Source organism: Dipodomys spectabilis, unplaced genomic scaffold (assembly GCF_019054845.1).
Source record: "Dipodomys spectabilis isolate Male_0828 unplaced genomic scaffold, ASM1905484v1 ptg000096l, whole genome shotgun sequence".
In the NCBI taxonomy this organism is placed as follows: Eukaryota; Metazoa; Chordata; class Mammalia; order Rodentia; family Heteromyidae; genus Dipodomys; species Dipodomys spectabilis.
Genome location: NW_024870773.1, coordinates 6,859,045 through 6,879,087, shown reverse-complemented (window position 1 = coordinate 6,879,087; position 20,043 = coordinate 6,859,045). Strand labels below are relative to the sequence as shown.

At 38.8% G+C, this 20,043-nt stretch overlaps 1 protein-coding gene across 8 annotated transcripts in view; it reads left to right on the top strand.

Annotated features, from left to right (window-relative positions):
* The window catches only part of Arhgap12 (Rho GTPase activating protein 12), a 98,684-nt gene that overhangs the window by 16,423 nt on the left and 62,218 nt on the right, over window positions 1-20,043 (top strand). For 7 of the 8 annotated variants that reach the window (XM_042685938.1, XM_042685943.1, XM_042685942.1 and 4 more), the window contains exons 2-3: window positions 3,525-3,566; window positions 5,545-6,299. In XM_042685938.1, the coding sequence (XP_042541872.1) occupies window positions 5,622-6,299 (678 nt within the window). In that variant the 5' untranslated portion in view covers window positions 3,525-3,566; window positions 5,545-5,621. Of the gene's footprint in view, window positions 1-3,524; window positions 3,567-5,544; window positions 6,300-20,043 lie in introns of those variants that run through there. The other variant, XM_042685944.1, reaches the window with a different exon arrangement.

Here is a 20,043-nt window from a genome sequence, read left to right as displayed (position 1 = left end):
GGTGCTGGTGGCTCAAGCCTGTAATCCTAGCTACTCAGGAGGCTGAGATCTGAGGATCGCGGTGCAAAGCCAGCCCGGGCAGGAGAGACCGTGAGACTCCTATCTCCAATAAACCACCAGAAAACCGGAAGTGGCGCTGTAGCTCAAGTGGTAGAGCGCTCGCCTTGAGCTGAAGAGCTGAGGGACAGCGCCCAGGCCCAGAGTTCAAGCCCCACGGCCGACAAAAAAAAAAAAAAAAGAGTATCATGGACTTTCCTGTCTGGGCTGGCTTTGAACCATGATCCTCAGATCTCAGCCTCCTGAGTAGCTAGGATTATAGTCCTGAGCCACTAGTGCCCAGCTAGTTCTTTTTCTTTTGATTGATGAATTGAGTCCAGTAATATTTATGATTATTAGAGAGAGGTGTCTTGTATTTCCTGTCATTTTCCTGCTTTCCTAAGTTTTTCTTCTTTCCTTTCTTCTTGTGCTTACTAAGTTGGTCTTCTAGTGATGTCTGTTTGATGTGGATCCCTGATCTTGATTGATTTCTTCAGATTGTTTCCCCTCTTAGTAGTCTTTTTTTTTTTTTTTGTCATGGGGCTTGAACTCTGGGCCTGGGCACTGTCCCCTTGCTCTTCAGCTAAAGGCGAGCACTCTACCACTTGAACCATAGTGCCACTTGCGATTTTCTAGTGGTTTATTGGAGATAAGAGTCTCACAGGGCTGGGAAGGTGGCTCAGTGGTAGAGCGCTTGCCTTGCATGCCTGAGGCCCTGGGTTTGAGTCCTCAGCACCACATAAGCAAAAAAGAAAAAAACCCGGAAGTGGTGCTGTGACTCAAGTGGTAGAGCACTAGCCTTGAGCTGAAGAGCTGAGGGACAGTGCCCAGGCCCAGAGTTGAGGCCCCAGGACCGGCCCCCCCCCCCAAAAAAAAAAAAAAAAAAAAGAGTCTCACAGACTTTCATGCCGGGGCTGGCTTTGAACCACAATCCTCAGATCTCAGTCTCCTGAGTAGCTAGGATTTCAGGCATGAGCCACTGGCACTTGGCTCTTATTCTTTGTAGTGCTGGATTATTGTTTATGAATTAATTTAGTTTTTCTTTACTATTAAAACTTTTAGTTTCTCTGTTGAATATGAATGCTAGCTTCACTGGATATACCAATCTGGGTTGCAGTTATGGGTTCTCAGGGCTGGTACTTTCCCAGGCTTTCCTTGAATTCATTGTCTGTGTGGAGAGATCTACAGTGATTCTGATTTTTTTTCCCATTCTAGTATAGCTCCTTTGTTTTTGCTGTGTGGAAGATCATTTCTTTATTGTTAAAATCTAGTGTTTTTACTATGATGTACCTAAAAGTGTTCCTCCTGAGATCCTGACAAAGATTTGGTCATAATTCTGTTACCTTTTATTTTTTTTGTTGTTGTGAGACAGCGTCTCATTAAGTTGTCCAGGATGGCCTAATTTTTTTTTTATTCTTCTTTCTCAATTTCCTGAGGTTTGGGATTACAGATGTGCTCTATCATGCTAGATTCCTTGTGATCTCTTGATGCAGTAGGAAACGCAGTTTTTTTGTAGGGGAGGGGAACAGTTCTGGGGCTTACACTCAGGACCTGGGCACTGTCCCTGAGCCTCTTTGTGCTCAAGGCTAGTGCTCTACCACTTGAGCCACAGCACCACTACTGGCTTTTTCTGAGTAGTTTATTGGAAATAAGCATCTCATGGACTTTCCTGACTGGGCTGACCTTGAAACATGGTCCTCAGAGCTCAGCCTCCTGAGTAGGTAAGATTACAGGCATGAGCCACTGGTGCCCAGCTTTGGTGACACAGTTTATATGTGTTTGCTGCCTGCATAACTTGGCTTGCTGTTTTATGGCTAACATTTTAAAAAATGAGTATAAGGTACACTCTAAAATAACAATAAAAAGTGTAGTATAATAAACACACACCAGTAACAGTTATTATCATCAAATATTGTGTACTGTATTTAATTATATGTGCTATACTTCATATATTACTGTCAGCCTGGTAGGTTTGTGTATACCAGCATCACCAAAGACAGATGAATAATGTGTTACAGTGCAATATTAGGAATACTATGATGGGACTAAGTGAGCATAGATTTTTTTTGGGGGGGAGGTCCAGTCTTGGGGCCTGAACTCTGGGCCTGTGCGCTGTCCCTCAGCTCTTCAGCTCAAGGCTAGTGCTCTACCACTTGAGCAACAGCGCCACTTGCGGCTTTTTTCTTTTTGCTTCTGTGGTGCTGAGGAATCAAACCCAGGACCTCATGCATGCAAGGCAAGCGCTCTACCACTGAGCTACCTTCCCAGCCCCATGAGCATAGATTTTTTGAAAATTTGCAGTAATAACATTTTGTAGGATTAAAGAACAGAGTGACTAATACCCTTGTGTGAAAGTAAAGCTTGAACATTTGGAATGCTAGGTGTGTGTGTGTGTGTGTGTGTGTGTGTGTGTGTGTGTGTGTGTGTGTGTGTGTGTGTGTGTGTATACAGGCGTACGTGTACTGGGGCTTGATCTCAGGTTCTGAGTGCTGTCTTTGAGCTTTTTTTGCTCAAGGCTAATGTTCTACCAGTTGAGCCACATCTTCCCTTCTGGCTTTTGAGTGGTTAATTTGGAGGTAAGAGTCTCATGGACTTCCACGATCCTCAGATCTCATGAAACCTCCATCCTCAGACCTCAGTCTCCTGAGTAACTAGGATTACCCGTGTGAGTCACTGGTACTCAATTTCTATTTATTATGATAGGAAAAACCATGGGGTAAGCAAATTTGTTAGACTACCAGGTAGTTTTAATCGTTAATGTGTCAGTAGTCCTTTTTTAATTGTGAGGAATCTTTCCCTCTTTTTATTTTTTCATGACATAAACACTTGAAGAGTTAGGTTTTATACACTAATAGAATGTCTCACTTATTGGGTTTGTTTTCTAATAATTGTCTTAAGTAAATATGCTTTTGATAAAAAAACAATGCAGGTGCCATTATGTATGTCTTTTTTAATCATACTAGAAGGAATGTGTCATCAGGGTGTCTCAATATTGGTGTTGCTAAGTTTGATTTTGTTAATTGTAGAACTTTCATTGTAAAGGTCTGTTTTTCTTTTCATAACTAGTGAGCATTCTTTGGAGGAAATATGTTAAGACTCCCAATAACTTCATAAAAAGTTATGTGTTTTCACTGTCTTTTCCCGCTTAGTACTGTAAAGTTACTTTTTTAAATTTTGCCGAAGTTGTTTCATATATAATTAGAAGTGTTAAGTGACATTTTTGTTTGGCACAGTAAAAAGTAAGGGGCAGAAATGACGTTGGAACAGTGTGAGGCAGATGAGGGCAGTGGTAAAGCAGGCCTCAGTGGCTCTTAGTGATTATGTTTATGTTTGGAGTGGGTCCTGTACAATCATAATAGATATTATACTGTCTTGTGTTTCTTATAGCTATTATTAAAAATTATGCTTCTAAAATTATAAACAAGATTATGTGTTTAGCCTCTTTAAGGAATCTTGGTTAGAGTTAATAAACATGTTTTATCTTGTAGGTTTAAATGTAACACCACGTATTTGCATCTCTTCATTCTAAGGTAAGTTTTATACTTCCATCTTTTTTGAAACAGTATTACTGTATATTAAACTTGTTACCCAGTATTTTGTGTAGAAATAAATTGTAGTTACCCAAATTGTGTCAGTAATTAATTTATTTACCACCTGAGTTTAGTCACAGAGAAGAAAATTACACCTAGGAGAGTGATGGTTTCTGCAGTTACACTATATGTATATTATTAGCTATTATGGTATACTATAATAGCTTAATACTTGGATACTGAGAAAAATTGTAGGTTGCTATGGAACCTGGATTTCAGCATCTTGATACATCTCAGTTTGCCAAAGTATTAGCGTGTTTGAGCAATGGGTTGAGTATATTAGCTCCCTAGGGCTCCTGTACCAAGTACAGGTTGTATATCCCTTATCTGAAATGTTTGGGATGGGGTATTGTTTACATTTCATGTATTTTTCAAATTTTGGAATATTTGCATGTCCGTAATGAGATATCTTAGTGGTAGGATCCAAGTTCAAATGTGAGATTCTTCTGTTGTTCTTGTTGTTTTGTTTTTTGGTGTCAGTACTAGGGTTTGAATTCAAGGCCTATGTGCTGTCTTGTCCCTTAGATTTTTTTGCTTAAGGCTGGCCTTCTACCCCTTGAGATATACCTCTGCTTGTGGCTTTTTGGTGGTTAATTAGGGATAGGAGTCTTACAGACTTTCCAGTCTGGGCTGGCTTCAAACCAGGTCTCAACCTCCTGAGTAGCTTGGATTACAGGTGCTTGGCTTATTTGTGTCTTATGTATACCAGATACCCATAGCTGGAAGGGAGTTTTGCATAGTATTTTATTGAACCTTTGTTTTAACTGTGATCTATCACTTGAGGGCAGGTGTAGAATTTTCTCCTTGTACTATTATTATGTTGGTCTTCAAAAAGTTGCAGATTTTGAACTGTGTGTGATGGATCAGATCTGTAATCCTAGCTACTTGGAAGGCTGAGATTGTGGGGAGCTCAGTTTGAGGCTAGCCCTAGGCAGAAGAGGTTTAGAAATTCTTTCCCAACAGAAGAAGCTGAGTGTGGTGGTATGTACTGACATTCTAGCTACAGTGGGAAGCATAAAACAGGAGAATCAATGTTAGGAGGGGGCTTAGGCAAAAAGCATGACCCTATCTTACAATAAAAAAGGAAGAGAGTCATGGCTCAGCTGTAGAGCACTTCTCTAACAAGTGTCAGGCCCAGAGTGCCATTAAGAAGAAAAAAAATCATATTTGGGTATTTTGGATTACGGATGCTTTACCTAATCTAAAAACAAATACAAAGGGGTTGGGAAGATGGCTCAGTGATAGAGCACTTGCCTTGCATGCATGAGGCCCTGGGTTTGATTCCTCAGTACCCCATAAGCAAAAAGAAAAAAGCTAGAAGTGGTGCTGTGGCTCAAGTGGTAGAATGCTAGCCTTGAGCTGAAGAGCTGAGGGACAGCGCCCAGGCTCAGAGTTCAGGCCCCATGACTGGACCCAAAAAATAAAAAATAAAAAAAATAAAAACAAATACAAAGTAAAATATTAATGCAAGGTAAAATATTAATGCAGGACCATTGAGCTTCAGCTTTAACTTCAAAAAGTGTTTGGGTAATGCATGTAGTGAACCTAGCTCAGTGCCTGATTCATATTGGTTACTGTTAGTGAACCTGTCAGAGAAGGTGGAGAAAATTTGAAGTAGTGTATGAAAGTTAGGAAAGTTCTCAAGTTTTTGATAGTGTTGTGTTAAGTTGCTTAGCATTTTCACGGTCTAGTCATTGGTTTTGGTGAGTCATTGCATAACTGAAAAATTAGATAATTGTAGAGTCAGAGAATGTTAATGTATGATAGTACATGTGATATTTGACATGTTTACTTCCTGGGGTTTGAGATTCGAAATAAATATTCTGTAAATGACCTGTGTTATGTAATGTTTGTGAGTAATGTCAAATTTAGATTACATTAAGTTTTTTCTTTGTTCTCTTCCATTTAAATAAAATAGCTATCTTAATGCAGCAAGCCATAAAGCCATAATGTGGTATACTGTCCTTTTTGAGAGGTGAATATTATTAAATAAAAATGGCTGACAGAGGTGGGAAGATTGTTCCAGGACAAGTGTATATTGAAGTGGAATATGATTATGAATATGAAGCAAAGGACAGAAAGATTGTGATAAAACAAGGGGAGCGATACATCTTGGTGAAAAAGACCAATGATGACTGGTGGCAAGTCAAACCAGATGAGAATTCCAAAGCATTCTATGTGCCAGCCCAGTATGTTAAGGAGGTTACCCGAAAAGCTCTGATGCCACCTGTGAAACACACCATTGGTCTTCCAAATAATTCTATGAAAATGATGCAGAGCCTTCATCTTCAGCGATCCACAGAAAATGTGAACAAATTGCCTGAGCTTTCTAGTTTTGGGAAACCATCATCATCTATTCAAGGAACAGGTCTTATTCGTGATGCCAATCAGAATTTTGGACCCAGTTATAATCCGAGTCAGACGTTCAACCTCAGCCTGGACCTGACCCATAATAATGGAAAATTTAACAATGACTCACATTCTCCTAAAGTTTCCAGCCAGAGTAGGACACGCTTATTTGGACACTTTCCCGGTCCCGAGTTCTTGGACATAGAGAAAACTAGCTTCTCCCAGGAACAGTCTTGTGATTCAGCTGGAGAAGGCTCAGAAAGAATACATCAAGATTCTGAATCTGGAGATGAGCTTAGCAGCAGCTCAACTGAACAAATAAGGGTAAGAATAAAAGTAGAATGATGAAACATGCATACCACCTTGATGAAAAATGTGTATTTTAATTGTTAGTAAGGGTTATGACTTGTTTAGCTTTATATTTCCAGAATGCATGAACTCTGTTCTGATTTAAATAGCTGGAAAAGGGGCTGGGAAGGTGGCTCAGTGGTAGAGCGCTTGCCTTGCATGCTCAAGGCCCTGGGTTGGATTCCTCAGCACCACATAAGCAAAAAGAAAAAAGCCGGAAGTGGCACTGTGGCTCAAGTGGTAGAGCGCTAGCCTTGAGCTGAAGAGCTGAGGGACAGCGCCCAGGCCCAGAGTTCAGGCCCCATGACCGGACCCCCCCAAAAAAAAAAAAAATAAATAGCTGGAAAATATGTAAAATAACTTTTGAAGTTTACAAGGGTCTTTTAGTGGTTTTCATAGTAGTTCTGCCTTTGCAGGACCAGCACTAATTTGTGAGAACATTATTTCTTCTCTCTTTTGATGGTATGTGAGGTAGAAAGGATTGATAGTTTACCTAGTCTTCTAGTAGAAGTTTTACTCTTTTCTAGCTCTTAATTGTTTTGACTTATTTCCAATAAATCTTTAGGTAATGATGGATATATAAGTTATTACTGGAATTATTATCTGCTATCTTATGCTCACTGAAATTTGTTCTTTGACTTTTAATACCAAAACAGTACAGAGGTAGTAAATCATTCCTTCCATTTATATACTTGTGTGTAGTAAGTGATTAAGGTAGATATACCCTTGGCTTCAGCAAATACTGGCCTGAAAAAACTTTTATTTGGCCTGCTTTGTTTTCCTCCTTCATCTAACTTTATTTTGAGATTATATCTACACAGTTTATTTTTCAAAGTAAAAATCATTAAAAAAGAAATAAAATTAAAACAAGTATATTTGGAAAAGCCTTAATTTTTAAGTAAACTTAAAGATTAATTTTTTTGTCTGAAAGTCAACTTTGTAATGCAAGTAAGCTTATTAGAAGGTTGTGTGGTGAAGTTGTCTGGCATGGTGGTCTTGGAAGTTCTGTTCTTTCTGTAGATTGTAACTTTCCTTGTTAGCTTTTTGAACAGAAATAGGGAAAAGTACAGAAAAGTTCTCTAGAAAAACTTGTGGTGTTTGAGATTAACTCATTAGGTAGCACTGGTTATTTCTAGTTCCTAGTAGGCTTTTCCTCAGAGTTTGCCTGATGCTTTCACTGGGAATATGTGATATAGAATATGACACAACTCCTTATAGAATGAATGAGCATTGAGAAAGACGTATTTTCTATTTCATCTAGCCATTACCACAATTTCACACTTCAAAGTATATTTTATATTTGTGTACACAAGCAATCTTGCTTTTTTCTTTTTTTGTTTTATCGGTTGTGGGGTTTGAACTCGGGGCGTGAGCATGGTTGCTCACATTTGCTCAAGGCTAGCGCTCTATCATTTTTAGCCACAGGTGGGTGGCTAATTGGAGCTAAAAGAGTTTCATAGATTTTTCTGCTCAGGCTGGCTTTGAACCGCAATCTTACACTTTAGCTGCCTGAGTAGCTATGATTATAGGCATGAGTCACCTGTGCCTGGCCAATCCTACTTTTATAGCCAGTGTTTTCATTATGGTCATTTAAAGTTCATTGCTCTTGAAGTTCAGAGTTTCTGACTACTGCTGGACCTTAGTAATATTTGGAAATCTTAATATAGTTCTCTGGCCATCTGTTTGCCTAATTCTTCACAAAAGCTGTTTTAAGCCTTTTCCTTTTTTTACTTTCTCCTGTCCCTTAGCAATGGAATACATGTTGAGACAAGGATGAGGTCCTCATTGTTGGAACCCCATATATTTACACAAATGTAGATTTGGAGTTTGTTTTTATCTTTGGCTGTGAGATGGGTCTTGAAGACAACAAATGGATGGATCTTGTTTTCTGATCCAATCTGCAGTTCTTTTTCTTTTTTCTTCTTTTTCTTTCTTTCTTTTTTTTTTTGTTGGTCATAGGGCTTGAACTCTGGGCTTGGGTGTTGCTTCAGCTCTTCAACTCAAGGCTAGTACTCTACCACTTGAGCCATAGCGCCACTTCCGGTTTTCTGGTGGTTTATTGGAGGTAATAGTATCATGGACTTTCCGGTCTGGGCTGGCTTTGAACTGTGATCTTCAGGTCTCAGCCTTCTCTTAGTAGTTAGGATTACAGGTGTGAGCTACTAGTGCCTGGCCAGTCTTGCTTTCTTGTTTTAACAATTCTGATATGTAAGTAATGGTATCATATTGTTATTTTGATTCACATTTCTCTAACGGTTGTCAATGTGGAGCGTCTTTTTTCTTTTGTTTGTTTGAGGGATTGAATCCCAAGCCCTGTTGATGCTGAGCATATGCTTTACCATTGAGTTACATTTCCAGCCCCAAACATCTTCATATGTATGAGTATCTGTGAGATTTGCCATTTTGTCAGGTTTGCAAATATTTTCTCCTACTGTGTGGCTTGTCCTTCCATCCTTTTAGTTAAAGTCTCATGCAGAGAAAGTTTTTATTTTATTTTTTGTTTGTTTATTTATTGCCAGTCCTGGGGCTTGAACTCAGGGACTGGGCACTGTCCCTGAGCTTCTTTTATTCCAGGCTAGCACTCTACCACTTGAGCTACAGTGTCACTCTGGCTTTTTGTGTGTTTGTGGTACTGAGGAATTGAACCCAGGGCTTCATGAATACAAGGCAAGCACTCCACCACTATGCCACATTCCCAGCCCAAGTTTTTTTATTTTGATGAATTTATATTTATCAATTTTTCATTTATAGATTATGCTTTTAAGTTTTAAAAGTCACTGCATAGACATTTTAGGCTTCCTAGAGAAACAGAACCAGTAAATTCATACATGTGTGTATACATCCATAAAACTATTTTAAGCATTTGGTTCTTGTAATTATAGAGATTTGCAAATTTAGAATCTCTTGAGTGGCCTGTCAGGCTAGATGCACCGGGAAAGTGATGCAGAACTTCAAATTTTGAAGACTGATGGTAAAATTTTCTTTTGTTTGGGGAGGAAGTGTGAAGGTCATTCTTACTCAATTCAGATCTTCACCTGATTGGATGAGGGCCTCTGCAGTATGTAAAGTCCACTTTTAAAAATGTTGATCTCTTCCAAAAGCATCTTCATGGAAATATTCAGGATTACATAATCAATTATCTGGGTGTTTTGGCCCCTCCAAATTGGCAGATAATCCAGATGTGGTGGCAAAAGCCAGTAATCCCAGCACTCCTGAGTGGAGACCTGTGGATTGGTAAGGACAGCTTGGGCTACCTAGCAGGTTTGAAATTAGCCTGGCACTTAGGGAGACCTTGTCATAAACACAAATGCTCCAACCAAATTGACCCATAAAATTAACCATTACTTAAGCCCAAGATCTTGAGTGTTTCCTTTAGTAATTTTTCACTTTAACAGTTTATAGTTTCAGTATTTAAATTTGTGATCTGTTTCTATTTTTAATTTTGTACACAGTTTGAGACTTAAATCACAGTCTTTCTGTTTATGGTTACCATAGTTATCAAAGTACAATTGGTTGAAAAGTCTGTCTTTCCTTTAATAAGTTGTTCTTTACACATTTTTGAAAAATCAAGAGTGAGCATATTTCTGTTTTTAATACTATATACCCTTTCTCTGTCACACAGCTGTACAATAACTTGAAATTAGTTAAACTGATTTTTTTTTTTTTTTTGGTCATGGGGCTTGAACTCTGGGCCTGGGCACTGTCCCTCAGCTCTTCAGCTCAAGGAGAGCGCTCTACCACTTGAGCTACAGCGCCACTTCCAGTTTTCTAGTGGTTTATTGGAGATAGAAGTCTCACGGTCTTTCCTGCCCAGTCTGGCTTTGAACCGCAATCCTCAGATCTCAGCCTCCTGAGTAGCTAGGATTACAGGTGTGAGCCACCAGTGCCTGGCTAAATCGATTTCTTTTATTCCACTTTCTCTTTTTAATAGTTGCAATAGGCAGACTTATGTCTATCAAAGATACTAGTTTCTAATCTCTGAAACCTGTAAACCTCATTTGGAAAAGGAGACTTTGAAAATGTGAGTAAGGATTTTAAGGTGAGGAAAGATTATTTAGCGTCTTACAAGAAATCATAAATGTCCTTTTTTTTTTGGTCCTGGGGATTGAACTCTGGGCCTGAGTGCTGTCCCTGCACTCTTCAGCTCAAGGTGAACACTCTACCGCTTGAGCCACAGCATCACTTCTGGTTTTATGTCCTTTATGTCCTTCTGGTTTAAATGTCCTTTTAAGAGAGGCAAAGGAGAGGGCACCACATAAACAGAAGATAAAAAGATGAAGCAGAGAAATATTTGACAATGCTAGCCTTGAAGATAAATGTTTTATAGCTGTAAGTCATAAGACTTGTATACCTGAAGCTGAAAGAGGCAAAGAATATGCTCCTGGAGTAGTGTGTGTGTGTGTGTGTGTGTGTGTGTGTGTGTGTGTGTGTGTGTGTGTGTGTGTGTGTGTGTGTGTGTGTGTGTGTGTGTGTGTGTGTGTGTGTGTGTGTGTGTGTGTGTGTGTGTGTGTGTGTAGTATAAATTAAATAGAATATAACATGTTTTTTTTTTCTTGTCTTTAGTTTGAAATGCACTCATTTTTCAATTCTTAATAAGAGTGTTATAAATGCTCATCATCTATCTGGCTGCCTATGTATCTAGTATATGCCTGTCCTGGGGCTTCAACTCAGGACCCCAGGTGCTGTCCCTGAGGTTATTGTTTTTGTTTTTATTTTTTATTTATTTATTTTTTTGGGTCTGGTTGTGGGGCCTGAACTCTGGGCTTGGGCGCTGTCCCTCAGCTTTTCAGCTCAAGGCTAGCACTCTACCACTTGAGCCACAGCAGCACTTCCGGCTTTTTTCTTTTTGCTTATGTGGTGTTGAGGAATCGAACCTGGGCCTCATACGTGCAAAGCAAGCGCTCTACCATTGAGCCACCTTCCCAGCCCTTATTTTTTATTTTTTGATCAAGATTAGTTCTACAACTTGAGCCACAGTTCCTTTTGAGTGGTTAATCAGACTTGCCTGTCCTGGCTGGCTTCCCTTCAACCCAGTGATCCTTAGATGTCAGCCTCCTGAGTAGCTAGGATTATAGGCATGAGCCATTGGTGCTGGGCAAACACTCATTCTTTTGTGGGGAAATAAATTTTAGATCAGTTGTCCATTTGTTCCTTTCTAGCCTTATATTGATGATAATCATTTCAAATTCCTTGTCTGGTAATCCCAACATCTCATTTATATCTGAATTTGATTCTGTTATATCTGACTTTGCTTATATCTGCTCCTGGACTGTGTTTTCTTACCTTTTGGAATGCCTTGTAAATTTTTTGAAAGCCAGAAGTGTTGAATCAAGCAATAGGAACTGATAAAGGCTGTAGTGTTTGTTAGGTATTAGCTTAATCTGGCTAGATATTGGACAGTTTAATGTTTACTGTAGTTCTACATACCTGAGGCTTTGAATTCTCAAGTATCCATGCTTTTGTGTCTGTTGTTTCTCAACTTTCTCTGAGAGCTACTTATTATGCATCTTGCAGATCTTTTCTTTATGATCCACTATGACTATATTGAAGCCCTGTTTGTGTGGCAATAAAGTCTATATTTGGATGGAGAAGGGGGTAGTACATTCTGTAATCCTGTGATTAAATCTTAGTCTTGTAGGGTTTAGCTATTACTGTTTTGAGAACTTCTGCAGTGTCTCTTAGCTAGCTTTCCTTCAGGTAAGACCTGAATCTGAGAAATGCCCTTTTTCTACCTTAGATAAGCTTTCCTTAGGTCTTGTACCCTAGTTGAACAGGTTTTTTTTTTTTTTTTGGTATGTGAACTACTTGGGCTTTTTACACTTAGCTCAGTTTTCTTTACTATGTCAGAGTCATGGGTGTTTCTTTTTAAGCTCTCTACTGAAAGAACTTTAGTGGTGTTTCTGGAAGCAGAAATTAATGGAAGTATAGGGTCTTGCTTAAGACCATGGCTCCCAGATGTTAGTCATTACCATGCTAGTCCCTATTCAGCCTCCAACAACTCATTAAAATGATTACTGAAGTGTTCCTGTCAGTTTATAACTTCAGCAGTTTCTGTTCCAGGTGAATAGATCTCTTCAGTCTGGATTGGCCCCTTCCCAGATTTTGGGGTAGTGGTTTCTTCTTAAACAGATAGGCTTCAGAAATCCTTGATTTTCAGTTGGTTCAGTTTTTGTCTTAATTTTAGCATAGGAATAATAACTTCTGAGTTAAGTTGATTGCAGTAGAGACACCTCTGTGTGTGTGTGTGTGTGTGTGTGTGTGTGTGTGTGTGTGTGTGTGTGTGTGTGTGTGTGTGTGTATGTGTGTATGTGGTGTATGTATGTATGAGTATGTGAGAGAGAGAATTCTGGCTTGAACTCAGGGCCTTCTGTTCTAGATCAGCTTTGCACATATTAATGCTCTTCTAGGTCTGGCTTTTTCCTGATTAACTGGAGATAAGAGTCTTGAAGATTTGTCTGCTCAGGCTGGCTTCAAATCTGCTTTTGTTTTTTGTGCCAGTCCCAGGGCTTGAACTCAGGGCCTGGGTGCTGTCCCTGTTTTTTTGCTTAAGGCTAGCATAGCAGTCCACCACTTGAGCCATCATGCCACTTCTGTTAGTCAGTTGGAGATAAGAGTGTCTTGGATTTTCCTGCCTAGGCTGGCTTCAAATTGTAATCCTCAGATTTCAGCCTACTCAGTAGCTAGGATTACAGGTGTGAGCCACCGCAAGTATCTTGTTTAGTTTCCACTCGTTTGGAGATTTTCCGTGTATGTTTTCATTATTCACTTCTATTTGGACTACATTGTGGTTGGAGAACAATGTCTGATTTAATTAAAAAAATGTTATTTGTTTAATGACCAGGACTTGATCTCTTTGTTAAATTTTTTTTTTGTTTGCTTGTTTGTTTTTGTCAGTTGTGGGGCATGAACTCTGGGTCTGAGTACTGTCCCTCAGCTCTTCAGCTCAAGGCTAGCGCTCTACCATTTGAGCCATAGCACCACTTTCAGCCTTTTCTGCTTATATGGTACTAAGGAATTGAACTCAGGGCCTCATGCATGCAAGGCAAGCACGCTACCACTGAGCCACCTTCCCAGCCTTTGTTCATGTTTTATAGATACTAAAGATGTTTATTATGCTGTTGTTGGGAAGTATGATTAATAATTTCAATAAGATCATCTGGTTGATGGTGTTATTTTATAGCTTTATTCTTTGCTTTTGCTGTGTGTGGTACTAGATAACTCAGGGCCTTGCAGGTGCTTTAACCCTTGACACCTCCCTCCCCCCCCCCCCCCCCCCCCCCCCCCGTCACCTCCCCTCTCCCCCCCCACCCCCGCCCCAGCCCTTTAGGCCTCTGTTATGTTTTTGTGTTAGAGCCTTATGTGTATGCCTGGACTGACCTGGAATTTTGATCCTCCTAGTCTCAGCCTTCCACTGCAGTGACAAGTATATATCAGTGTCCAACTCTTGGTTGAGATTGGGGTCTCTTATTTATGCCTGGCTGGTTTTGAACTGTGGTCCTCTTGATCTCTGCCTCCTGTCTAGCTAGGATTATAAATATGAGTCATCAGTAACTAAGTGTTCTTTACTTTTTATTTATTTTTTGGTCATACTGGGATTTGAGCTAGGGACCTAGGCCTCACAACTTGCTAGTCAGGTACTCACCACTTAAGTCAACCACCCCCAGCTCATTTGTTTTTATCTTTAGTCTAATTTCTCTCTGTTGTTGAGATGGGATAATCTCAGTTAAAAGTTCCAATGTGTGGATCTTTCCTCAGTGTACTCCATGATGACCTATTGTTCTCTTCTCTTGTTTTCATGTTATGCCCCCTTTTCTAATCCTTTTGCTAGATTACACAGTAGACTTGAAGGGCTATGTTGGTCTATGCCTGTTGGTTTCTACTTTGCCAGATCTGAAGCCAATACATGAAGCCAAATTCACAAAACTCCTCACCGTGTCATTCATTGGATCCTAAAGTCACCATTGGTCCTGCCTACTTTGTACTTTTTAGGGAGTTCCTATTTGTTTCATATATTAAAGCTAGGTTTAAATTTGTATTTAGTGAGGGAATTAGGAAGAAGTACCATCAGTTCTTTCTCCTTGGAATTGTGTTTTTAAATAATTTTTATACTATTTTAATCTCTTAAGAAGTTTTTTTTTCTTCACTTTTTTTTTTGGTCAGTTGTAGGGCTTGAACTCTGGGCCTGGGCACTGTCCCTGAGCTCTTCAGCTCAAGGCTAGTGGTGTACCACTTGAGCCACAGCGCCACTTCAGATTTTCTGAGTGGTTTATTGGAGATAAGAGTCTCATGGACTTTTCCTGCCTGGACTGGCTTTGAGCCACAATCCTCAGATCTCAGCCTCCTGAGTAGCTAGGATTACAGGCGTGAGCCACCGGTGCCCAGCTTCAGTGGTTTTCCTTGAGAAACTGACTAGCTAAATTGTCATGTTACTGACTTTTTATGTTTCTTACCCAGAATGCATTATACTACCCCCTTAGCTTTTGAAAAAAATATTTCTAAAATTAGTGATGGAAAGTGTGTTAAATCTTTCAAAAATAAGTGAAATAGCTGGGCGCTGGTGGCTCACACCTATAATCCTAGCTACTCAGGAGGCTGAGATCTGAGGATTGCAGTTCAAAGCCAGCCCTGGCAGGAAATTCCTCTGAGACTCTTTATCTCCAATTAACCACCAGAAAATTGGAAGTAGTGCTATGGTTCAAGGGGTAGAGCGCTCGCCTTGAAAGGCTGAAGAGCTCAGAGACAGTGCCCAGGCCAAGAGTTCAAGCCCTATGACCAACAACAATAACAAGTGAACTATTGATAACCAGAATGGACACATAAGTTAAATAACTAAAAAGAATGCTCAGTATAAGAACAGATACATATGAAATTGAAGATATTTGTAGTCAGCCTTTGATGTCTGCCTGTATATGGAGTAATATGTACATAATTAAAATCTGCAGATGAAATAATAAAATCATAGTTTTTTTTCACTTTCCTTTTAATGTTGCATTGTTCTTCAACCGAATGTGTCAGTATAAATGTGTATTGATGGTCATTTAATTCCATACCCTTATTACTTCTCCATTATTATCCTTTGCTTTGAGCATAGAAAATACTTCTGTGGAATAAGACTCCTAATAATCCACAAAAGTGATTATCATTTTTATTTAATGAGATATTTGTTGTATTAAAATTGAATTTTATTTCAGTAGTGTTTTAATTAGTGAGAGTAACAAAATCAATCATACGTTTTTGTTATTGTTAGTTTGACTGCTTTGGGTTTATGTATCACCCTAAACTTACTGTAAATAAAAAGAGACATATTTGTGCAAACTTAAATTTTTCTAGGGTTCTTATGCTTTCCTTTTTTTGTATTTTTCTCCTCTGAATAGCATCTGAGAGGTTTCATGTTCTGTTTCTATTTCCTGGAGTTGTTATCTTTCAAATCTTCTAAACAAGAGAAAACACTGTTCTTAGGTTTGGGGATGTATATGCGTGTGTATGAGTGTGTGTAAAGTTACAGGACTTTTGGAATTGCATGAAAATTGTGAGCCCTTTTCTCAAGAAATGCACATTTACGTGTGCTTTACTATAATTTTAAAGTGTCCAGAGATCCAGATTGTTTTGAAGGTCTGGGCAAATAATTATGGAGTAAAAATATTAAAAAACTTCCAGGAGAGTTCAGACATAAACTAGTATACAGAAGAAAAATTGAGAGGAGTTAGACTATTATGATGTTAAATTTGCACCAAACTTGAAGGTAAAATTGAGCCTATTTATTCCTAATGATCTTACAAAGGCCATATAGCTTCCACTCACCAGGTAAATCTGGTTACAGTGACAGATGGGAGTCTTTCTTAAAAAACTGATAATTGTGAAGTAAATACTTTAGGCAGTTTCCTTCTGGGGTAGAGAACCTTCTTATTTAGCATAGATCTGTTCATCTGACTCCTTCCTTCCTAATAGTTGCTTGGTTTTTTACTTTTATGAGGAGCTAGTAAAAAACCTGGACTATTGGTCCAAGAGAATGTCTGTAATGTGCATTCATGCATACAAATTCATTGACCTACAGTCCATGTGAAAGTCCTCTATGTTCCTCTCTCTTATACCTGTTCCAAATCAGGTCACAAATAACTGTTGACCTTTTTCTCACCTTTTCCTTTTCTATTACAATCTGGTCTTTTTTTTTCTTTCTTTGTAAATTCTACATGTCTCTTCACTTTGTGTCTTAGACACTCTATTTTATTTTGCATTTATTTGCGTCTTGTTTTTTCTTTGTCAGAACGGTGAGATATAATTCCAGAAACCCAACTGTGACTAGTTTAGATGAAAGAAAATTTACTGTCTTCTGAAACAAAATTACAAGCTGGGTTTATTAGAGGCTATTGTAGCTAGGGTTTGTTTACTGTTCGTTTACTGTCCTCAGACTTTTTGTTTCTAGGTTCTCTTTCTGTGGTTTTGTCACTCAGTTTTTTTTTTGGATAAATTTCTGGTCTTTTTTTTTTTTGGATGAATTGCTGGTAATTGCCAGAGGCATACCCTTAGTTTTTCTTTTTCTTTTTCTTTTTTTTTTTTTGGGTCCGGTCATGGGGCCTGAACTCTGGGCCTGGGAGTTGTCCCTCAGCTCTTCAGCTCAAGGCTAGTGCTCTACCACTTGAGCCACACTGCCACTTCCGGCTTTTTTCTTTTTGCTTATGTGGTGCTGAGGAATCGAATCCAGGGCCTCATGCAGGCAAGGCAAGCGCTCTACCACTGAGCCACCTTCCCAACCCTAGTTTTTCTATTTGGTTATAATTGAGGAGAGAAGTTTTATTTACTTGCCTACGCTTGGATTGGGATGTGCTTACAGTTAAGGCCAGAGACTTGATTGTACCTCATCCAAATGGCATAGTTAGAATTTGAGGAGAAAGAATCCCCCTAAAGAAGTGATATGTATGTTCTCAGAATAAGGGAGAGATGCCAAATAAACAACATTGTCTTCCCTATCCTCTTTCTTTTTCTTTTTCTTTTTTAATTGTGAAAATACTGTACTGAGAGGTTACAATTACATGGGCAAGGAAATGAGTACATTTCTTATCAAGCATTGTTGCCTCCTCCTTTGTTTCCCCTTCCCATCCCTTCCTATCTCCCCTCCCTTTCCCCCGGCCAAAGTTGTAAAGTTCATTTTTCAACATTAAGTCTTGTACATCTCATTGTTGCAATGGGTCCACCTGTATCCCTATTTAAACAATTTGTTTTTTCCCTTCCCCTCCACAAGTTATATCAAATACAGTGAAAACAGGGGTTATACCATGGGGGGGAGGGACATACAAAGCAACAAGGAAATCATCTTATAAATATGTTAGAAACAATCGCAAGAAAGAAAAAACATTGGAGTCCTTGTCTTGGGGTTCATTTCACCTAACATCAACTTATCTGACCGTTTCTGCTTGTCTCAGACATATACTAATTATTGCAAATAAGGGAAACCATGGGACCTATGTTTCTTTGGGCCTGGCTTACTTCACTTAATATAATTTTTTACAAGTCTTTCCATTTCCTAACAAATGGGGCAATGTCATTCTTTCTGATGGAGATGTAGAATTCCATTGTGTATATATACCACATTTTCTTGATCCATTCCTCTACTGAGGGGCATCTGGTTGGTTCCATTCCATATCCTCTTTCTGATGGAAAGAAAGATCTTCCCACATCATACCCATTCTGTACCAGGTTGTTAACATCAAGTGTTGTTAAGGCTAGGGTGTGCAGGGAAGGTTAGAATTCCTAAGCTTATTTTGCTTCACCATAGGAAGTTTGAAGGTACAGGGCTTCTGTATTCTATAAAATAGGAAAAACAAATACCATCTGAATGAGTTTGTGTAAGTTTTTAACTCTTCAAATTGTAAAGTCCAAAGATACTATCCTATGTATCTCTATAGTACCACTATACTTTTGACAACCAATAATGTCATCTATGAATAAAGAAACTTGTGTTAAAAAACCCAGAAACCTTAATAAGAGATGTCCTGTTGAAGGGTGTATGGGGAAAAAAATGCCTAGATACTTGGCCCAACTTTATTCTGAAAGTGTCTTTAAAGGTAACTCTTAAGCCAGGCATGGGTGGCTATTCAGGAGGCTAAGATCTGAGAATTGCAGTTTGAAGCCACCCTGGGTAGGAAAGCCCATGAGACTCTTATCTCCAATAAACTACTCAGAAAAAGCCAGAAGTGGCAGTGTGGCTCAAGTGGAAGAGCACTAGCTTTGAGCACAAAGAGGCTCAAGGATGGCACCCATGCACAGAGTTCAAAGCACTAGGACCAGGTCCCCCTGCCCTCCCCCCCCCCCCCCCCCCCACCAAAGATATCTCTTAGATGAGATTAACATATAAGTCAGTGGATTTTGAGTGAATCATTAACTTTTATAGGGTGGATGATCTCATCTAGTTAATTGAAAGATGTGATAGAACAAAGGCTGATATGCTGAGCAGGAAGAAATTCTGCTAACCCACCACTTTTGGATTCAAATGACAATTCTTCCATGGAACTCATCCCACTGGTAACCCTCAGATCTTGGTCTGCCATGCTTTCACAATCATGAGAGGCAATTCCTTGAAATATATCTCTCCCTCAATCCCTCTTTTTTTTCTTCTTAAATATACTCACACATATACACACACATGTATGCATGCTTGTATGTATAGTATATGTATGTACACACACATCTTGTTGGATTTGTTACTCTGGAAGTACTTGACCTCTATACACACTATAGTGCTTGAATACTCTAGACTGTTCATCACTATAGTTACTCTGAGGAAAGCTTGTAGTTCATATATAAAATTTTTTAGGGAACTTATGTTCTTGGCTTACATTGTCTGCTTGTTTATGGTCAGTTACTCTGGCAGGTAGATTGAAGCACTCAGATATTGAATTTGTGCCAGCACCTTAGCTTAGGGTATATGCAGGGAATTATGATTGGCAGATTGGAATCATATCAGCCTGCCTAGAGCAGACACCAAAGGAAGGAGTGATGATACTAGAATAAAAATAGAATTCTGAGTCAGGGTAAAACAATAGTGCTTATGTAGCATAGTTACCTGCTGTATACAGGGATGTACTTCTCTTTTGGAATATTCTTTATACCTCAGAAGTCTTGGATTAGGATTCTGATAGGCTGGAATATTCATGTACTTAACCTATAATTAAAAAAATTGAGATTTCTATTTAAGAATAAATTCACGTTTAGTGGACTTTGACAAAGCAAAAATTTTTCCTTGTGTAAATACACATGTGCAGACACATGCTTATGTAATTGTAGTAAAGTAGCAGTGGAAAAATGGTTTAAAACATGGTTATACTCTTAATAGAGGCATTAAAAATGTGTACATTAAAAATGTTCTGTGTTTTCACCCTGAGTAAGAATTTTCCAATGTAGGTGACATATCAACAAAAACAACAGATGTGGAAACATTTTTGCATTTTTGTTGAGAAAAATCTCATTTGTATGCATAGAATATCTTTAGCAATTCCTTCAGTAAATGCCAGACAGATGGTTTAAACTCATAATGACTACTCAGTTTTATCACAACAATTATTTTGAAACCTAGTATACATAATACTTAAGATCTGATTTTTGAAAGTAATGAATGTCACTTGAGACACATTAAAGAAGTATATGACTAGGCTTCTAAATCAGATAAATAGATATCACAAACCTTTTGTATAAAAGATAATTTGAAGCTAGGCACTGGTGCCTC